The 16,448-nt window shown below is 59.4% G+C and overlaps 1 protein-coding gene across 1 annotated transcript in view; it reads left to right on the top strand.

Moving 5' to 3' along the window:
• TSPEAR (thrombospondin type laminin G domain and EAR repeats) overlaps positions 1-16,448 on the top strand; it is a 43,988-nt gene that overhangs the window by 15,892 nt on the left and 11,648 nt on the right. Inside the window, exons 2-8 of the mRNA XM_077755336.1 lie at positions 4,718-4,947; positions 6,710-6,800; positions 7,783-7,930; positions 8,912-9,043; positions 9,727-9,953; positions 11,312-11,498; positions 12,536-12,765. Of these exons, the coding sequence (XP_077611462.1) occupies positions 4,718-4,947; positions 6,710-6,800; positions 7,783-7,930; positions 8,912-9,043; positions 9,727-9,953; positions 11,312-11,498; positions 12,536-12,765 (1,245 nt within the window). The remainder of the gene's footprint in view (positions 1-4,717; positions 4,948-6,709; positions 6,801-7,782; positions 7,931-8,911; positions 9,044-9,726; positions 9,954-11,311; positions 11,499-12,535; positions 12,766-16,448) is intronic.

The raw sequence follows: 16,448 nt of genomic DNA on the forward strand, positions 1-16,448 counted from the left end.
TTTATTTATGTTTTCTTTACTGTCTGTCAACAGTGTTTTATAGTTTTTGTTGTACAGGCCTTTCACCTCCATGGTTGTTAATTCATTTTATTTTATTCTTTTTTTGATGCAATTGTAAGTGGAATTGTTTTTATAATTTCCTTTTGGAAAATTATAGTGCAAGGAAATGCAACTGAATTTTGACTTTGTATCCTGCTATTTTTCTGAATCCACTTACTAGTGCTAACAGGTCCTTAGGGTTTTCTACATATAAGATCATAGCATCTGTGAACAGAGGTGGTTTTACTTCTTCCTTTCCAATTTGGACTACTTTATTTTATTGTCTAACTATTCTCCTAGAGCTTCCAGTACTGTGGTGAATAGAAGCAGTGAAAGCAGGCATCCCTGCCTGTCCTGATCTTAGAGGAAAAACTCTCATTCTTTCACTGTTGAGTATGAGGTTTGCAGTCGGATTTTCACATTATTATGTTCAGGTAGTTCCTTCTATTCCTAATTTGTTGAGTGTTTTTATCATGAGAGGTTGCTGAATTTTGTCAAATGCATTTTCTGTATCAATTGAGATGATCATGTGCTCTTTTCTTTATTCTGGTAATGTTGGGTATTATATTGACTGATTTTCATATGTGGAACCATCCTTGAATTCCAGAAATAAGTCCTTCTTGGTTGTGGTGTATAATCCCTTTATTATGCTGCTAATATTTTGTCGAAGGTTTTTGCATCAGTGTTCATAAGGGACCTTGTTTTGTAGTTTTCTGTTCCTGTAGTGTCTTTGCCTGACTTTGTTATCACAGGATTGTAAGTCTCATAAAATGAGTTGGGGTGTGTTCCCTCCTGTTTAATTTTTTTTAAGTTTATAGTGAACTAGGAATAATTGAACAAACTCTTAACCTGATGTAAGGCATCTATGAAAAACCTACAGCCATTACCATACTTAATTGTAAAAGACTGAATGCTTCCTGCTAAACATCAGGAAGAAGATACAGATGTCCTCTCTCACTGTTCCTATTCAGCATCACACTGAAGTCCTACCTGTGTGGCTAGCAAGGAAAAGAAATGCATATTCAAAATGAAGAAATACAATTGTCTCTATTCCCAGAAGACATGATGGTCCACGTAGAAGACCCCAAGAATATACAAAAAACTCCTAGAAATATAAGAGAGTTTGGCAAAGTTCAAGTATGTAAGTCTAAAATTATAAAAAATCATTTCTTTCATTTTATTAAAAATGTTTAATGTTTATTTTTGAGAGGAAGAGAGAGAGACAGAGCATGAGTGGGGGAAGGGCAGAAAGAGAGGGAGACACAGAGTCTGAAGTAGGCCCCAGGCTCTGAGCTGTCAGTACAGAGCCCCACACGGGGCTTGAACTCATGGACCGCAAGACCATGACCTAAGCTGAAGTCGGATGCTTACCTGACTGAGCCAGCAAAATTAATTAACTTCTATATAGTAGCAAAAAACAATAGAAATTGAAAAGGTTTTGCTTAAAAGTTTGATTCACAACAGAATGAAAAATGAACGCTTAGGTATAAATCTCACAGATGTGTACATAGTGAGAATGATAAAAAATGCTGATGGAAGTAATTTAACAAAGCAAATGAATGGAGAGCTCGACTATGTTCTAGGTTATGGTCGAGTAATTGTCATGATGTCAGTTACCTCTGGGCTGATCCATGGATTCAAGGCGATCCCAATCCAGGTCCCAGCAAGAGAGTTTCATCAATCTGAACAAGCTAATTCTAAAATTTTTTTTTGTAAAGGCAAAGGAGCTCAAATACCCAAACTATTTGAAAACAGTGAACAAAGTTGGTGGATTTTACTACCTGATTTCAGGATCTACTGTAAAGCTACAGTAATCAAGACAATGTGATGTTGGCAAAGGAATAGAAGTGCACAGTTTAATGAAAAAGGATAGTCACATAGACCCATAGGAATACAGGCGACTGACCTTTGACACATTCGGGAGACAATGTACTTGAAGCAGCTACATGTCCGTACCAGGAAAAAAAAAAAAAAGTGAATCTTGATCCAGACCTTACGTTTGGTGTAAAAATATAATGAAAATTGATCATAGGCCTAAAATGTAAAATGTGAATGCTTTAAACTTGCAGAAGAAAACACAGGAGAAAATTGTGACCGTGTGTTGAGCCTTAATACCAAAGGCATGGTCTGAAAAAGAAGAAAATTGATAAACTGGATGTGACCAATATTAACCCCGTTTGCTCTTCCAAAAAGCTGGTAAGAGAATGAAAAGACAAGCCACAGAGCGGTAGAAAAGATTTAAAGTCACACATCTGAGCCGAGCACAGCTGCCTCGAACAACACCGGCTTAAACTGTGAGTGCCCCCTTAAACCTGGGTGCTTTCGGTAAGCATGGCACAGCACCCTGAATGTCTTTTCTCTTCCTGGTGGTTTTCGTAACGACATCTTTCCTAGCTTGCCTCACTGTGGGAATGAGCATATGACATAAGCAACATACAATATGTGTTAAATGGCTGTGTGTGTGATCAGTAGGACTTCTGGTCAACAGCAGGTGACAAACTGTCAAGTCCTTGGGGAGTCAAAGTTATACACGAATGCCTGACGGTGGGGGGGTCAGGGCCCCCACTCCCATGTTGTTCAAGGGTCCAGTGCACACATCTACAATGCACAAAGGGCTCTCAAAATTCAATGTCAAGAAAACCTAAGAAAGGAAGGGGCCTGGACACTCAAAGGAATACCAAAAAGATGCATGGATGGCACGTGAACACACGAAAGATGCTTGACACCATTAGCCGTCAGGGCGATGCAAGGAAATTACAGGAAGATACCCCTGCTCACCGATGAGAGCGCCTACTGTTTAACAGAACGCAGGCGGCCTCGAGTGCTGCCGGTGACACGCAGCAACTAGAACTCTCCAAGGCTGTTGGGGGTGAAGGACACAAAATAGTTTGGCTGTGCATGCAAGCAGGGGAGGGGCAGAGAGAGAGGGAGAGAGAGAATCCCCAGCAGGCTCAGTGCTGTCAGCACAGAGCCTGACTCAGGGCTCGAACCCACGAACTGTGAGATCATGACCTGAGGCGAGATCAAGAGCCGGACGCTTAACTGACCGGCTGTGTTGCTGCGATGGGGGACACAAGGGGCTTCCGCTCGGCGCCTCAGTACTAGAAACGCCCCGCTTCCCATCCCGTGCACCAGAGGGCTCGGTGCAGCCGCACAATCGAACCCATCTCCCTCCAGCTTCGAAGATGTGGCTCCAGGCCTTCAGGCATCTCGGTTCGCTGCGTTGAAGTGGGATGCGGATCTCTCTGGAAGCTTCCAGGACACTTCTTTAGGTTTTGTGAGAGAGCTGGCCAGCATGTCCAGACTCAGCATCCTCTCCCGCGATCAGTCTGAGCCCACCTCCCAGGACCACATCTCCTTCTGCTCCGAGAAATGTTGCCTTTGGCTGATTTGTCTTCCCGGAGAGCTTCTCTGATGAACACCGGACGGGTGCACAGCGTCCGTTTCTCTTCGGGTTTGCACAACCTGTCTCCGTCGTTCTGTGCTGAAACATCTGTCCCACCTTCCCATTCACCCCTGACTGTCCTGACCGCCACTCAGCACTCAGTGTGTGCGGAAGTCCTGCAGCCGAAGCACAGAGCTGCCCGCGTGTCCACCCGCCCGCCCGCTAACACGCCGGGGTGCAAGGTCCTTACCAGCAACTCCGCAGCCCCCCCGGCAGCAGGGTGCACAGTGGGCAGTGGGCAGGCTGCACGGCCGCAGGGCTTCGGGACTCTAGATTTTTCCTCTGGTGTTTGCTTAGAGAACCAAACGTAGTCAGGGGCCAACCGGTCCTTAACCACAACAGGCATTTTCTAAGCAGCAAAGTCTTGTGTAAATAAACCAGAGGTAATAAACACTCTCAGGACTCAGTCAAAACACCAACAAGGAAAGGGAAGTCTTGGTGACAACACACGCCTGGGAGTATAAAAGCCGACAGCCAGCCAGAGCTCCTCACACACTCACACTCACACACACTCACACGCACCCTCCTCCAGCCCCCGCCCCCACCATGGCCGCGTCCACCCTGTCCGTCTGCTCCAGCGACCTGAGCTACGGCAGCCGCGTCTGCNTGAACAGGGGGATGTGGGGATTCCTGTCCCAGCAGGTGCCGTAGCTGCGAGGTCATTGCTCCTTCCCGGCCACCTGCCCATGTCCCAAGCATCACCATGTGAGGATTCTGTCCTGACTTTGTGGGTTTGGCTTCCACGCCTCACCCCCACTCCCTGAAAGTTGCCACATGGGAGAGTGCCCCTGTGGAAGGTAACTCCAGGCTCCGTGTCCCACTGTGGAAACTAAAGGGACCATGTGTGTCCCTCAGCACCACAGGCCACGTGACCCAGGCCACGCCAAGTGCATTTTACTGGCTTAGATGTTACGTTAAATATGAGGGCCAGGGGGGCTTTAACTTCTTTAGTGGCATGCTTGCACGGGTGTGGTCACAGCGCACGCGGCCAAGGCGCTGCCCAAACCACAGGCCCCAGTTTCGGCGCCCGCTGTGGTGCCCAGCTGGTCACTCTCGTTGCCCCGTAGCTGTGTTGGGCTGGGAAGCAGTAGGCCCTGAGCCGCAGGTACCGATCATCAAGGACGCGCCATGCGGTGCGCGGCTGGCCTCGCTGGCGGGGCACGTGGACTGCAGTTGTGGTGAGAGACGCGACGGAAAGCGCGCCGTGTCCGGCTCCGCGGCACCGNGAACGAGTACCTGTTCACGCTGGTGGCTGAGGAGCCTGACGCGCTGCTGCTCGGCCTGCGGTACTCGACCACCAGGCTGCACTTCCTGTTCCTCAGCCCGGGCGCGGCGGGTGCCTGGCAAACCCGCGTGACCTTCCGCAGCCCCGCCCTGACGGACAACCGATGGCACACGCTGGTCCTGGCCGTGTCTGAAGGATCCTTTTCCCTCACCACGGACTGTGGCCTCCCCGTGGACATGTAGGTAGCAGGGTGCCCGGGGAGGGTCCAGGGCCGCGGGGCGGGCGGCCGTGTCGGGTGCTGCGGGCACCGGGCGCCGTGGGCTCCGGCTCCCNGTCGGGGGCCAAACCCGTCCTCCAGAGAGGCCACGGTGGGTGGAGACGAGTGCAGGCGCCCTGGCTGGGTCGACTGGGCTTGGGGGGTGGGGACTGTGCCCTGCGGAGTGCGGTCACCATCAGGAAAGGCGCGGCGGAAGGTCCCAGGGGTCGGGCACCAGAGCCAACTGAGCCTGCAGCTTGACTGGAGCCCAGCTCCTGCTTTGTGATTTTCAACACATCATCTGACCTAAGCCCGGGTGCCTGTCCGGGATGAGTGAATAGTCACTAAAACTCCAAATAAACACGAGAGTAATCCTCCCGGCAGCTTCGGCCCAGCCCCAGGCACTCAGAAGTGTTCCCTGTGCTCGCCGTCGCCTGGTCACTAGGCTGGACCAGGGAGTGTAGGTCCCCATGGTCCCGCCAGGTCGTGACGACCCACGGCGCCCTGAGCTTCCGCCCTGGCTCAAGTGGGGCTGGTGACTCTTTTAAACCACAAATTGTCCGGTTTACATTAAAATCAATCATTATTACAAATATTACTTTCAGAGGTAGAAACTTACTTTGCTTTGTTACTGTGAAACTTACTCCATAATAAAAAGATTCCTTGAGACACGTAGGCTTTGTTTAAATCTGTCTCTACCACAAGTGCCCCCTCTGCTCCCCAGTGCACCCGGGCCTTTACCAGGGTGCAGACAGTGGGGCCCCAGCAGAGGGGGCCATTCTGTGATGAGAAGGTGCAGGGGGTAAAGAAGGGGAGGGAAGGAGCCGCGGCTGCAGCCAGTGGTGGCCCAGGGGGCTCCGGGGCCTGGGGGTTGGGCTCCACACGCCTTGTGGGTGCCACGGAGGGTGCCCTGTGATCAGAGCAGGCAGCCCAATGCAAGCCTGGAAGGAGCAGGTGTTCGTACGGGGGGGAGATGCCTGGCTCGTCCTCCCCAGAGCCTCCAGTCAGGACCCCCCCCACCTTCTCTCCCACGCTCGGGGTGCAGCCTGCACTTCCACGTCCAGACCCAGCTCCGGTCACATCTTCCAACACCATCCAGGTCATCCGCGAGGACCCCTCCCACCGGGATCCCATCCGTTCCCCCACAGGCGTGGTCGAGGGCGGGCAGGCGGGGGACCCAGTGCCGGTAGGAGTCCCCGGAAGTTCCGGAGAGATGGAGGCACCGCTGAATGAACGCCTCCGCAGCCGCACTTCTGCAGAAGACTCTTGTCCCGGGGAAGAGAGCCTTCCTCAAACTCACGCCCGCCAGAACCCAGGGGTGGCACCTTGCTTGGGGACAGCGTCTTTGCAGATGTTATCAAGTTGAGTTGAGGTTGTTCTGCCGCCGGGCGGGCGCTGGTCCAGAGCCAGGGCCCTCATGCGAAGAGGGAAGGCCGAGCAAGGCAGGCGGAGGGGCGACGTGGCTACGAGCCAGGGAATACCAGAAGGCCCAGGCGCTGGGCGAGGCGAGAGGAACCTTCCCGGGGGCCTCCAGAGGGAGCGGGGGCCCTGCAGCGTCCTGAGCGCAGACTCCCGGCCTCCAGAACTGCGGGTAACCCGCGCGCAAGCCCCCGGGATGCGGTGTTCGTCACGGCCGCCCTGGGGAGATGAGACCGTCATGCACTGCGTCCCCTGTCCGTTTCTGCACAAATGGGCTGTGACACTGCTCTCCCATGGCCCTGAAGCCACCCTCGAATGTTTTCAGAATGGCTGACGTGCGCTTCCCGGCCGCGCTCTCGGTGCGAGGAGCCCGCTTCTTCATCGGCAGCCGGAAGAGGACCAGAGGCCTCTTCACGGTAAGTGCGGGGGGGGCTGCCCGTCCGGCCTCCCAACAGCAGTGCTCACACGGGGGCCGTCACCGCAGGCCCAGCGCCCTCACGCTCCGACGCGACAGATCGGTGCGTGCCACACGGGAGCAGGGAGTCCTGGGGTACGTGGGGCCCCACACTTGACGATTTACCGCAGGGCCTTTTCACTCACCGCTCCCTCGTCCTGGCACCCCCCGCCCCCCCACTGTCGCCACCCCGTACCCTCAGGGCCCCGCCCCATGTCCTCTCCATGACCTTCCCCTCTGACTTGGAGAAGATGAGCCTTGCACCCGGCCCCTCCCCCGGTTGTCTTTCCCCCAAAGCCCTGACCACCCTCAGACCAGCCGTGTGTTTGCCGACTGCCTGTCTCTCCCCCAGAGTGCAGGTGGGGGGCCTGTGTAGCGTAGTTCTGTGCTGCGTCCAGTGTCTACACCCATGCCTGCTATGTAATAGGTGCTTGGTGAATATTTGTGGACAGCATGCTTGGATGGGTGGATAGATGGACAGCTGTGTGGGTGGTGGGTGGGCACGTGGGTGGATGCATGAGTGATGGACGGATGGGTGGGTGAGCGTAGGGATGAGGGATAGATGGGTAGGCAGATGGATGAGTGATCCATGGACATATGGGGGGATGGATGGGCGGACGCACACATGGAAGAGTGATGGATGGATGGGTGGATGGACAGACAGATGGACAGGTGGATGGATGAGCAACGTAGCCCCGACACACTAGGCTGGCTCCCAGGGAACCCCCTTCCATGGCTGTTACCTTAGGACGGTGGATGGTCCTCCAGCGCTCACAGGGCTCCCCACACCCCACCCGATTAGCAGACTCTTCTCCCCTGGCTCTTGGGGTGGCTAGACCCTCAATGCCCACTCCCACACCTCCACCAGGGTCTGGCCAGGCCGAGCCCGGGGTCCAGGCGCTGTCTAGTGCGAGGTTCCGAGCAGGCTGTCCGTCTCTCTGCAGGGCCTGGTGAGGCAGCTGGTCCTGCTGCCCGGCTCCGACGCCACCCCGAGGCTCTGCCCCTGCGGGAGCCCCGAGCTGGCCGTGCTGTCCGTGCCCCCGGTCCTGCAGGGGAGGCCAGAAGATAACGAGGTGCTAAAATATCCCTATGGTTAGTAGGTCGAAGCCACCCGCTCCACCTCACGGAGGCAGAGCCCCAGAGCCTCGCCACCTGCAGCAGAGACCGGAAGGGGACTATGAAACTGACAAAGATGGGCCCTGTCAGACACCCCCACCTTTCCTCCAGGGGCCTCGCCCAGTGGCCGCCGTCCAGGCTGGTCCTGCTTGGGGCACCCAGTGCTGTTTCCTGACCTCATCTTCCTTCTCTGCGCCTCTGACTTCCATCTGCTGCCTGTTTAGCCCCCGGAGCAGTGTTTGGGGTCTTTATCCCCATCCCTCTCTGATAGGCAGCCCCCGCCCCAGTGGGGACCCCAAACTGTGAGAGGCACATTTAATTGTCCATGACCCCCCAGCCCAGAAGGTCCCCGGCATTTGGCATTTAGTACGTGTTGCGTCTTCCGCGGGTGACGTCACCGTGCTGTTTACATAAGCCACGCCCCCTGCCGTACCTACACAGGAATTTTGCACGTGTGTCCCGTTGAGCTCAGAATAGGCGGGACGCAGGAGTGCCACCCCGGGGCCTCTGCCGGGCGCTGCCTCAGGTCCAGGTGCCCCGGGTCACGGCGCGGGCGTCGGCTTGGCTGCAGCACCCATGTCACTGTAAATCCTCTACGCGGCAGCGCCAGGACATGGGGGCTCAGCTCGAAATGAGGTGTGATCACCAGAAGTTATGGGGTCAAATGCCGCGGAATCAGGCAAAACTCAAGCTTAGATAAACTGAGGCCAGAGAGTGACAGGTCTGAGGGGTGAGCAGGGCAGTGGGTGATTACCAAAGCTGGAGTGGGTGGGCAGTGAGGCCCGTGGGAAGCCGGGAGGCGCGTGGCCTGCCCTTCGGGGAGCAGGGGAGCAGGCCGAGATGGAGACCCCGTGTCCTCATGGCCCCACCCGCAGAGACAAAGGCTGGACGGCCTGGGTCGGGGTCCTCCTCCAGGGAGCATGTTCCCTGGACACGCCTCTTCCTCGTTCCCCCCAGAAACCGACATGAAGGTGACTCTGGGGTCCCGGCCTCCGTGCACCAAAATGGAGGATGCCCAGTTCTGGTTTGATGCCAGCCGGAAGGGGCTGTTCCTGTGTGTGGGCAGCGAGTGGGTCTCCGTGTTAGCAGGTGAGGCGGGTGGCGCGGCTTCTGTGGCTTGGGGACCCCAGGGCCCTTCTTGGAGCCAGTGTCACTTGGGAGTAGGGAGGAACCCGGGCGGCAGGCCTGTGCATTCAACGTGGAGATGCATGTGCCCCTGGGCAGGGCACGGGGCGGGGGCAGGGCTCGCCACCCTCCCCTCGTCCACGTCCAGTCCCCGCTGAGGGGACAGCCTCCTCGGGCCTTGTGTGGCCCTCACAGGCTGAGGATGGTGCCAGGATCCCGGGTATATGTTTTCCCCCAGGACCTCTCGGCAGAGCCTTCCCGCATGGGGGCCGGGAGGTTGCCCAGGGCGCTCTGGACAGTCACCCGCGGGAAACGGGAGCTGGTCGCAGCTCGGCCGTGGACCCCACTGCCTGGCTCACTTTAGGGCACAGCCCTCTGTCGGAGCAGCGGGGGTGGGAAATGTCTAGTGAGCACGCGGCATCTCAGCCCCACCCCATCAGTGTCACTGGGCTCCGCACAGACCCTCAGGCCCGTGCGGGCTCCTCGGACGGCCTCTCTGTGAGGGTGAAACACCCCCAGGCAAATGGCCCTGGTGCTGGCCGATGCCGTGAAGTCACGACTCAGGGCCCTGGGGTCGCACGCCCACAGTGGCCTGTCGGCTCCCGTGCCGGGAGGCGCTCACCGGGCCACCACGCTTCCATCACCAGCCAAGGAAAAGCTGGACTACGTGGAGGAGCATCAGAGCCTGCTCACCAACTCGGAGGCGCTGGGCCTCGAGGTCTTTGCCATCCCCGAGACCGGGCTCTTCATAGCCGCCGCCAACCGCAAAGCCACGTCCGCCATCTACAAGTGGACCGACGGGAAGTTCGCCTCCTACCAGAACATCCCCACGCACCAAGCCCAGTCCTGGAGGCACTTCACCATCGGGAAAAAGGCAAGTCCGCCCTCGCGACTTTCTCGGTCCTTTATCTCCTGGAGAAACCCGTGCGCGGGCTGAGATCGCTTCCCCGGGTGCTACGGGAAGACTGTTCCTCATGGTTTCAAAGTCTTATTCGGGTTCTAAGTGGCTTTCAAAGTCAGACACGTTGGGGGGGGCTCTCTAAATCCAAATGTGAAGTCTGTCGGGCTTCCTACAAAGTGAAGACAAGACCACGCTAAGACGCTGTCAAGGTCTGTGTAGACCCTTCGTGGCTAAATTGGCTCATTTGAGGAGCTGGTCAACACCGTGGGCATCATCTCAGAATGGAGACAACTGCGGTCCTGTCTCCTTGACTCACTCCAGACCCTGAGGACACGCGGTGTCCAAACGGAGGGGGACAGGCCCTTAGGTGCGGCCGTGAGGCCCCGCCGGCAGCCCCCTCCCAGGCAGGGCTGGAGGGAGCAGAGGGCACGGCGGCGGGTCTGAGGCGCCCCCGCGCAGGGCACTTTCTCCCCAGCTCCTGGCCGAGGGCCTCCTCCCCGTGCCCGTCCCCCAAAGCACTCACTCGCCAACACGAGTGTGTCCCGCGCAGCCCTGCCCCCCTGGGCGCCCCTGACGCCGGAACGGCCAGCAGATCGCACAGACCCCTGGGCCGCTGCCCGCTGCGGCCCAGCCGTGCTCCGAGTCCAGCATAGCGCATAAGAGACCAGCGCTCTGGCCTTTTGGTGGATGACATTTTCATTATAAAAAATGCAAACTTGTTTTTAATTTAAGAGGGAGTGAGAGCATGCGCGGGGAGGGGCAGAGGGAGAGCGACAGAGGATCTCAAGCAGGTTCCACACTGTCAGCTCGGAGCCCAGTGCAGGGCTCGATCCCACAGCCGTGACATCATGACCTGAGCTGAAACCAACTGACTGAGCCCCCTCCACACGCCCCGAAATGTTAACTTCACATCAAAGAAATATTAGGAAGGTGAGAAACACAATTTGCCAAAGCAGGTGCCGGGCTTACTGAGCACACACGTGCTTCCGGACTCAGCAGACGCCCCCGCTGGAGAGCTGCCCCCACCCCGGCCCGACACGCATCACGCACTTGCGTGTCTTACTCAGCCGTGTAACAGCCTGTGCTTCTGTGCGGGAGGAGGTCGGGATGCCGGGAGATGAGGCACAGTTCCGTGCAGAGAGCCGTTCCTGGTTTGGGGGTAGCGACGGAGACACAGGCTGACGAACACAGACACGTGTAAGGGTCTTGAACGTGACTGACAGATCTGGAGAGACAGTGGCCACTGGACAGGGACGCACGTGCTCTGAAGACTCAGCCCCAGGCCCCAGCACGGGTGACAGGAGCCACGCGTCCCGGGTCCTGTCTTTCAGATCTTCCTGGCTGTGGCCAATTTTGAACCGAACGAAAAGGGTCAGGAGTTCTCTGTCATTTACAAATGGAGCCAGAGGAAGCTGCGGTTCACGCCGTACCAGAGGGTCCCCACCCACAGCGCCCGGGACTGGGAAGCCTTCGAGGTGGCCGGGGAGCACTTCCTGGCCGTGGCCAACCACAGGGAAGGTAGGCTGCGCCCTCCCACCCAGAAGGAAGCGAGGGGCGGGGCTGACTCACCTGCAGGGTTTATCTCCACCTCGTTAACACAGTAAAATAAGCCACCGCCGGCCCGATTCTTTGGGCTTGGCCATCTGACGGTGACCTCTGAGGGTGAACGCACCTGGGCCCCTTGTCACCGTCCAGGCGGCAGGCGGACGCCGTCCGTGTGGGTGCCTGCCCTTGGGAGCGCGGTGACGCTGGAAACGTGGGCCACTGGCTACACAGACGGCCACATTCAAAACTGACCACCCAACTAACTGACTAACCAACCAAGTAACTAACTAACTTCCCGGAGGAGGTGACTGGGAAAGGTGTGGAGGGAAGCTGTCTGTCCCCTGGAGGGACGTTGGAGTGGACTCTGGCTGGCGGAGTTGACTGGCTGGAAGGAGGGGGACTCGTTTCCCCGAGAACAGGATGGTGCTTTCTGCACACAGACTCAGTGATGCAGTGGGTGCAGGGGAGGGTGCTGGGGAGCCTGGTTCTGGGTCGGCGACAGTCGGAGTGACTGCAGAGCCCTTCCTGTCTGTAACTCCCGAGGGCAGGTTCCAGGGCAGCTCTGCTTACAATCTGCTGGGGAGACCGGTCGGGGCCTGGGGAGGAGCCCCTGCCTCCCTGCTCATGGGCAGGGGGGCCCCAGGGCCCGCTCCTCAGTGCTCCCTGGGGAAGCGAGTGCTCCCGGAGAGGCTGGCCCAGCCAGGCGGGCTCCAGGGAGCATGAGGTGGGGAGGGGGCTTCCAGGCAGGGGGTCAGGAGGTGCACAGGTCTACCCTGTGGGGGACAGTGAGAGCAGAGGGGCAGTGCGAGTGGTGAGGCTGGGGGGCTGGGGCCCCATCTCCCAGACAGAGGGCACAGGGGAACGGGTGTGGACCGTCAAAGGCGGGGGCTCGGGGGGGGCTTCCCTCTGGGCACGGGGCAGGGAGCGTGGGGTGAGCAGGGAAGTGCCCGGTGGCCTGAGGCCTGGCAGCCTGGGGCGGGTCCCCGCTCAACGCGGCTGCTTGGCGGCAGGGGACAACCACAACATCGACAGCGTCATCTACAAGTGGAACCCGGGGACCCGGCTCTTCGAGGCCAACCAGAGCATCGCCACGTCGGGCGCCTACGACTGGGAGTTCTTCACGGTGGGGCCCTACTCCTTCCTGGCGGTGGCCAACGCCTTCAACGGCACGTCCACCAGGGTGCACTCCCACCTGTACGTCTGGCTCCTGGGCGCCTTCCGGCTCTTCCAGGCCTTCCTGGTAAGGCGCCCGCCGCGGAGCCGGGACCCTCCAGCTCGCACCCTCCTCACCAGGGACCTCCCTCCTTAGGGCTCAGGCTGAGCTGCGTTGCCCGTTACCCCGAGTAGGGCCTGGGGGCCCCGAAATGCGGTGGGAGGGCGCCCTCTGGCACAGGGCTCCCCCGGACACGGCTGGGCGCTCGGCGGGACTTGCGCCCCCTGCTCGCCTTTGCAGGGGCGTCAGGTCCTGTCCCGGGGCAGCGGAGCAGCGGCCCCTGGCCCGCCCGGGGGTGAGGGGGCGGGGCAGCGCTGCCCACTTCTCCGTCAGGCCACGAGTGTCCGTGGCTGGTTCCAGGCCCCTGGGGCAGAGGAATGTATAGGGCAGGGGAGCGCTGGGTGCCCGGGGAGCCACCCGGCCAGCCCTGGTCCCCGCCCCCACGCGCAGGGTCGCGGAGAGGCAGCACAGGTGCCGGGGGGCGGGGCGCACGCTGGCCTGTCCCAGGTCACGGGCCCGGGGCTGGCTGCCCATCCGTGGGGATTCCCTCTCTACCTCCTGGAATAATGGAGAGGAGGAACCACCAACGTGACTCCTTCCTCTCTCGATCCTTCCAGAACATTCCTTTGCTGGTTTATCTGTCCCCTCATTCGCCCAGCAGAAATGCTTTGAGGGCCCTCTGAGCCTTTGGGTGGTGACTCCCTTGGCACCGGACGCCCCCGCGAGGCGTCCTGTGTGGGCGATGCCTGCAGCCTGAGGCCGGTGGCCGTGGGCCAGAGGAGGGGACACGAAGAATACACGGAACCCACCCTCCTGCTGGGTCTGCAGGGAACTGGGAAGGGCAGGCGGGCTTTGCTAAGCAGCCCCTACCGTGAAACCAGCAGCCGTGCAGAGTCTGTAGTGACTGAAGGCAGTCTGGAACATTCCACATACGCCATCCCGTCTAGGACCAGCCTGGAGGTGGCACTGGAGTGAGTTTCAAATGAAAGGGAGGAAAGTGAAGTTCAAGGGTTTTATCTCCTCTGCGGAAGCCCCCACTGGCCGGCGTTGGTCACGTGAGCTGGCGTAGCTGCGTGGGATGCTGGGAAAAGTGGGGGCAGGTGCTGTCCTTGCGGTGTGCGCCCTGCAAGCATGGGAGTCACCCAGACACGGGAGATCAGAATTGGAGCTGGTGGAAAAGGGAAGTTCCTGAACGAGAACCAGCGCCCAGCTGGCACAGGCGGGGGGGGGGTCACAGGACGGGACGTGAGGGGAAGAGCGGGGCCCCCTGGACAGGTGGCCGGTCAGCATGAAGACCGGATGGAGGTGCGACCACGCAGGCAGATTCCTTGGGATGGTGTCGCAGGCGCAGTGTCTGCAGGGCAGGAGGGGACGGTTCCCGGGCCGGGGGAGGGAGGGCCATCAAGAGGCTGGAAGACACGGTCACGAGCAGAGATGGGGACCTCCTTCCCCGGAGAGGAAAAAGAGGGAAGCGGGATGGATTCCGGAAGAAGCGGCGATCAGCATCTTGTTGAACAGCCACTGCAGGCAGCCCTCTGGGGGCGTGTGTGCGGGAAGCCGCAGGCAGAGCCGTCACCGTTCAGACTGCACGTGGGGACGGTCCCCAGGGGCGGCCCAGAGCTCCTGCCACCACTGAACCCCCCCGCAGGGAGTGAGCTCAGCCTGGCCCTAGGCTCTGCCAGGGTGACATTGGGACCCGGCCAGCACACTTAGAAACGCGGACAGTGGTGTCCCGATTCTAGAGTCATCCTGTGGACAAAGTCTGGGGGCTTGGTCTGGGGCCCGGCACTGAGGGCATCTGTTGGGGCTCATTAGGCGAGGGGAGGTGGAAGGAGGGCGGGTCCTGTATCTTCATCCTAGACCTGCAAGGGGGCATGAAGGGGGGCGTGAAGAGCACACACCCGCCCTGTGTACCAGGAATCAGAGGGGTCTCCCCAGGACCCCTTAAGTCAGCCACACCCCCAGGCAGGGACAGCTCTGTCCCCAGGTGGCCAGGCCGGCCGAGGGCAGCCTGGGGCTCCCCAACAAGTGAGACCAGATAGCCGGGGCCTGCCCTCTGCCTGGGGCACGGCTTTCCCCCTTCTTGGCAGCCTCACGCAGAAACTCTGGGATTTCCACGTTTCTTGCTTCCCCTTTGGAAAAGCCCTTCTGCCATTTACAGAGATATTTGAAGGGAGGTCTGCGGCTGCATTTACTGGCTCCTGATCCCACCTCAGATCCATTTCACAGCTGAGAACACTGAGGCTGGGAAGCGAGGGGACCCAGCTGGGGACACAGGTGGTACTCGGAAGGGGCAGCGGCCCCATCGCTGGGGTGGAAGGGCCCCTGGGGACGGGCCGCCTTGCCTGTGCCCGAGGCTCCAGCTCTATCACAACAGGGTCAGGAGGGGGCGCTGAGCTCACTCACAGCCGACTCACACGGTCTTAGAAGGCCGGTGGGAGGGGCCCCCGGAATGGGGTTTCAGGACTGCGTCCTCAGCGATGCGGGGGGCCGTGTGCAAGCCGGCCCGGGAGGTGGGGGGCGGCATCTGAGAGCCAGCGCCAGCCTGTGCCCAGGCTGGAGCTGTCCCAGCCAGAGCTGTGGGGACGCGGCCACCACCCAGCCCGGCAGGCGACCGCAGCCCCGCCCGGCCCGGAGGCCTTCTCCCGCAGCCACACCGCTTCGTGCCTTGACCGCGCCGAAAACCCACAAAATCCCACTTTCATGTTTTGCCAACATTTTCCACATCATGTTTAAGTCCTTTTAGGTCTTCGTGTGTTCACGGTTTGGCTTGGAGCTTTGTAACATCTTTGGTGACTGTGAGCTTTGAAGCAGGCAGGGTTGGGTGCTTTGAAGGCATGAGTGTGTGAGGAGAGGTGCTGACCTCGAGGGGGCCCTTTCTGGAGGCGCCGGCCGGACGTGGGGCGCGGGGGGCGGGCGTCAAAGAAGCCGCTGGGACCACAGATGTGCTGGGAGGGAGCCGGGGGCATCCCAGGGACGCCGGGTTTGTGGCTGGTTCAAGGGTGAGGCTGGCTGCTCACCTGGGGCACATTCCCCACCCCCACCCCCTACATCTCCCCACCTCTCCCACCAGAAGTTCTAGAACCTTCCTCTAGCTGGCAGAGACCAAGGCTCCAATGACTTTGGTCCATCATCTTAGATCAAAGGAGGCCGAGCTGGGTGTGTCCAGGAGGGAAACCCAGCCTCCAGCTGCGGGGCCTGGGCCCACAGTCACCGGGTGTGGACCCAGAATGGAGGGGAGCGGCGAGCAGCTGACCAAGGCCGGGTTTGGGTGTGGGAGGTGGGGCTGATGCACGTGCCGCTGGCGGAAAGGAGGGCCCAGAGCACGCAGGGCCGGCTGGGCGCCCGCGGGATCCCCGGGGGAGAGGGTGCGACATGCTGGGGAAGCGGGGCATCTCTGGGGCGGGCAGAGGTGCGGGTGCGCGGGATAGGGGGTGGGCTGGGGGCCTGTCACACACTTAGCCGCCACCAGGCATGTACGTGTCCAGGAAGGAACTGGAAGGCGGGCAGCACGCTGGGCTCGGAGCCCTCCGGAGAGGAGGGTCCGCGTGAGCGCGCCCCCTGGTGGTTAGCGCTGCTGGACGGCGCGNGAGGGGCCCTCGCGCACTTTGGCAACCGCGTGCCGCCAGGATAGCAGCGTCCCCCCAGGGCCCTTGGGGGAGCTGCCTGCTCCCCAGGCGCTCCCTGACCTCAATTCTCTGCGATTTGAA

Source organism: Crocuta crocuta, unplaced genomic scaffold (assembly GCF_008692635.1).
Source record: "Crocuta crocuta isolate KB4526 unplaced genomic scaffold, BGI_CrCroc_1.0 scaffold675, whole genome shotgun sequence".
Classification (NCBI taxonomy): domain Eukaryota; kingdom Metazoa; phylum Chordata; class Mammalia; order Carnivora; family Hyaenidae; genus Crocuta; species Crocuta crocuta.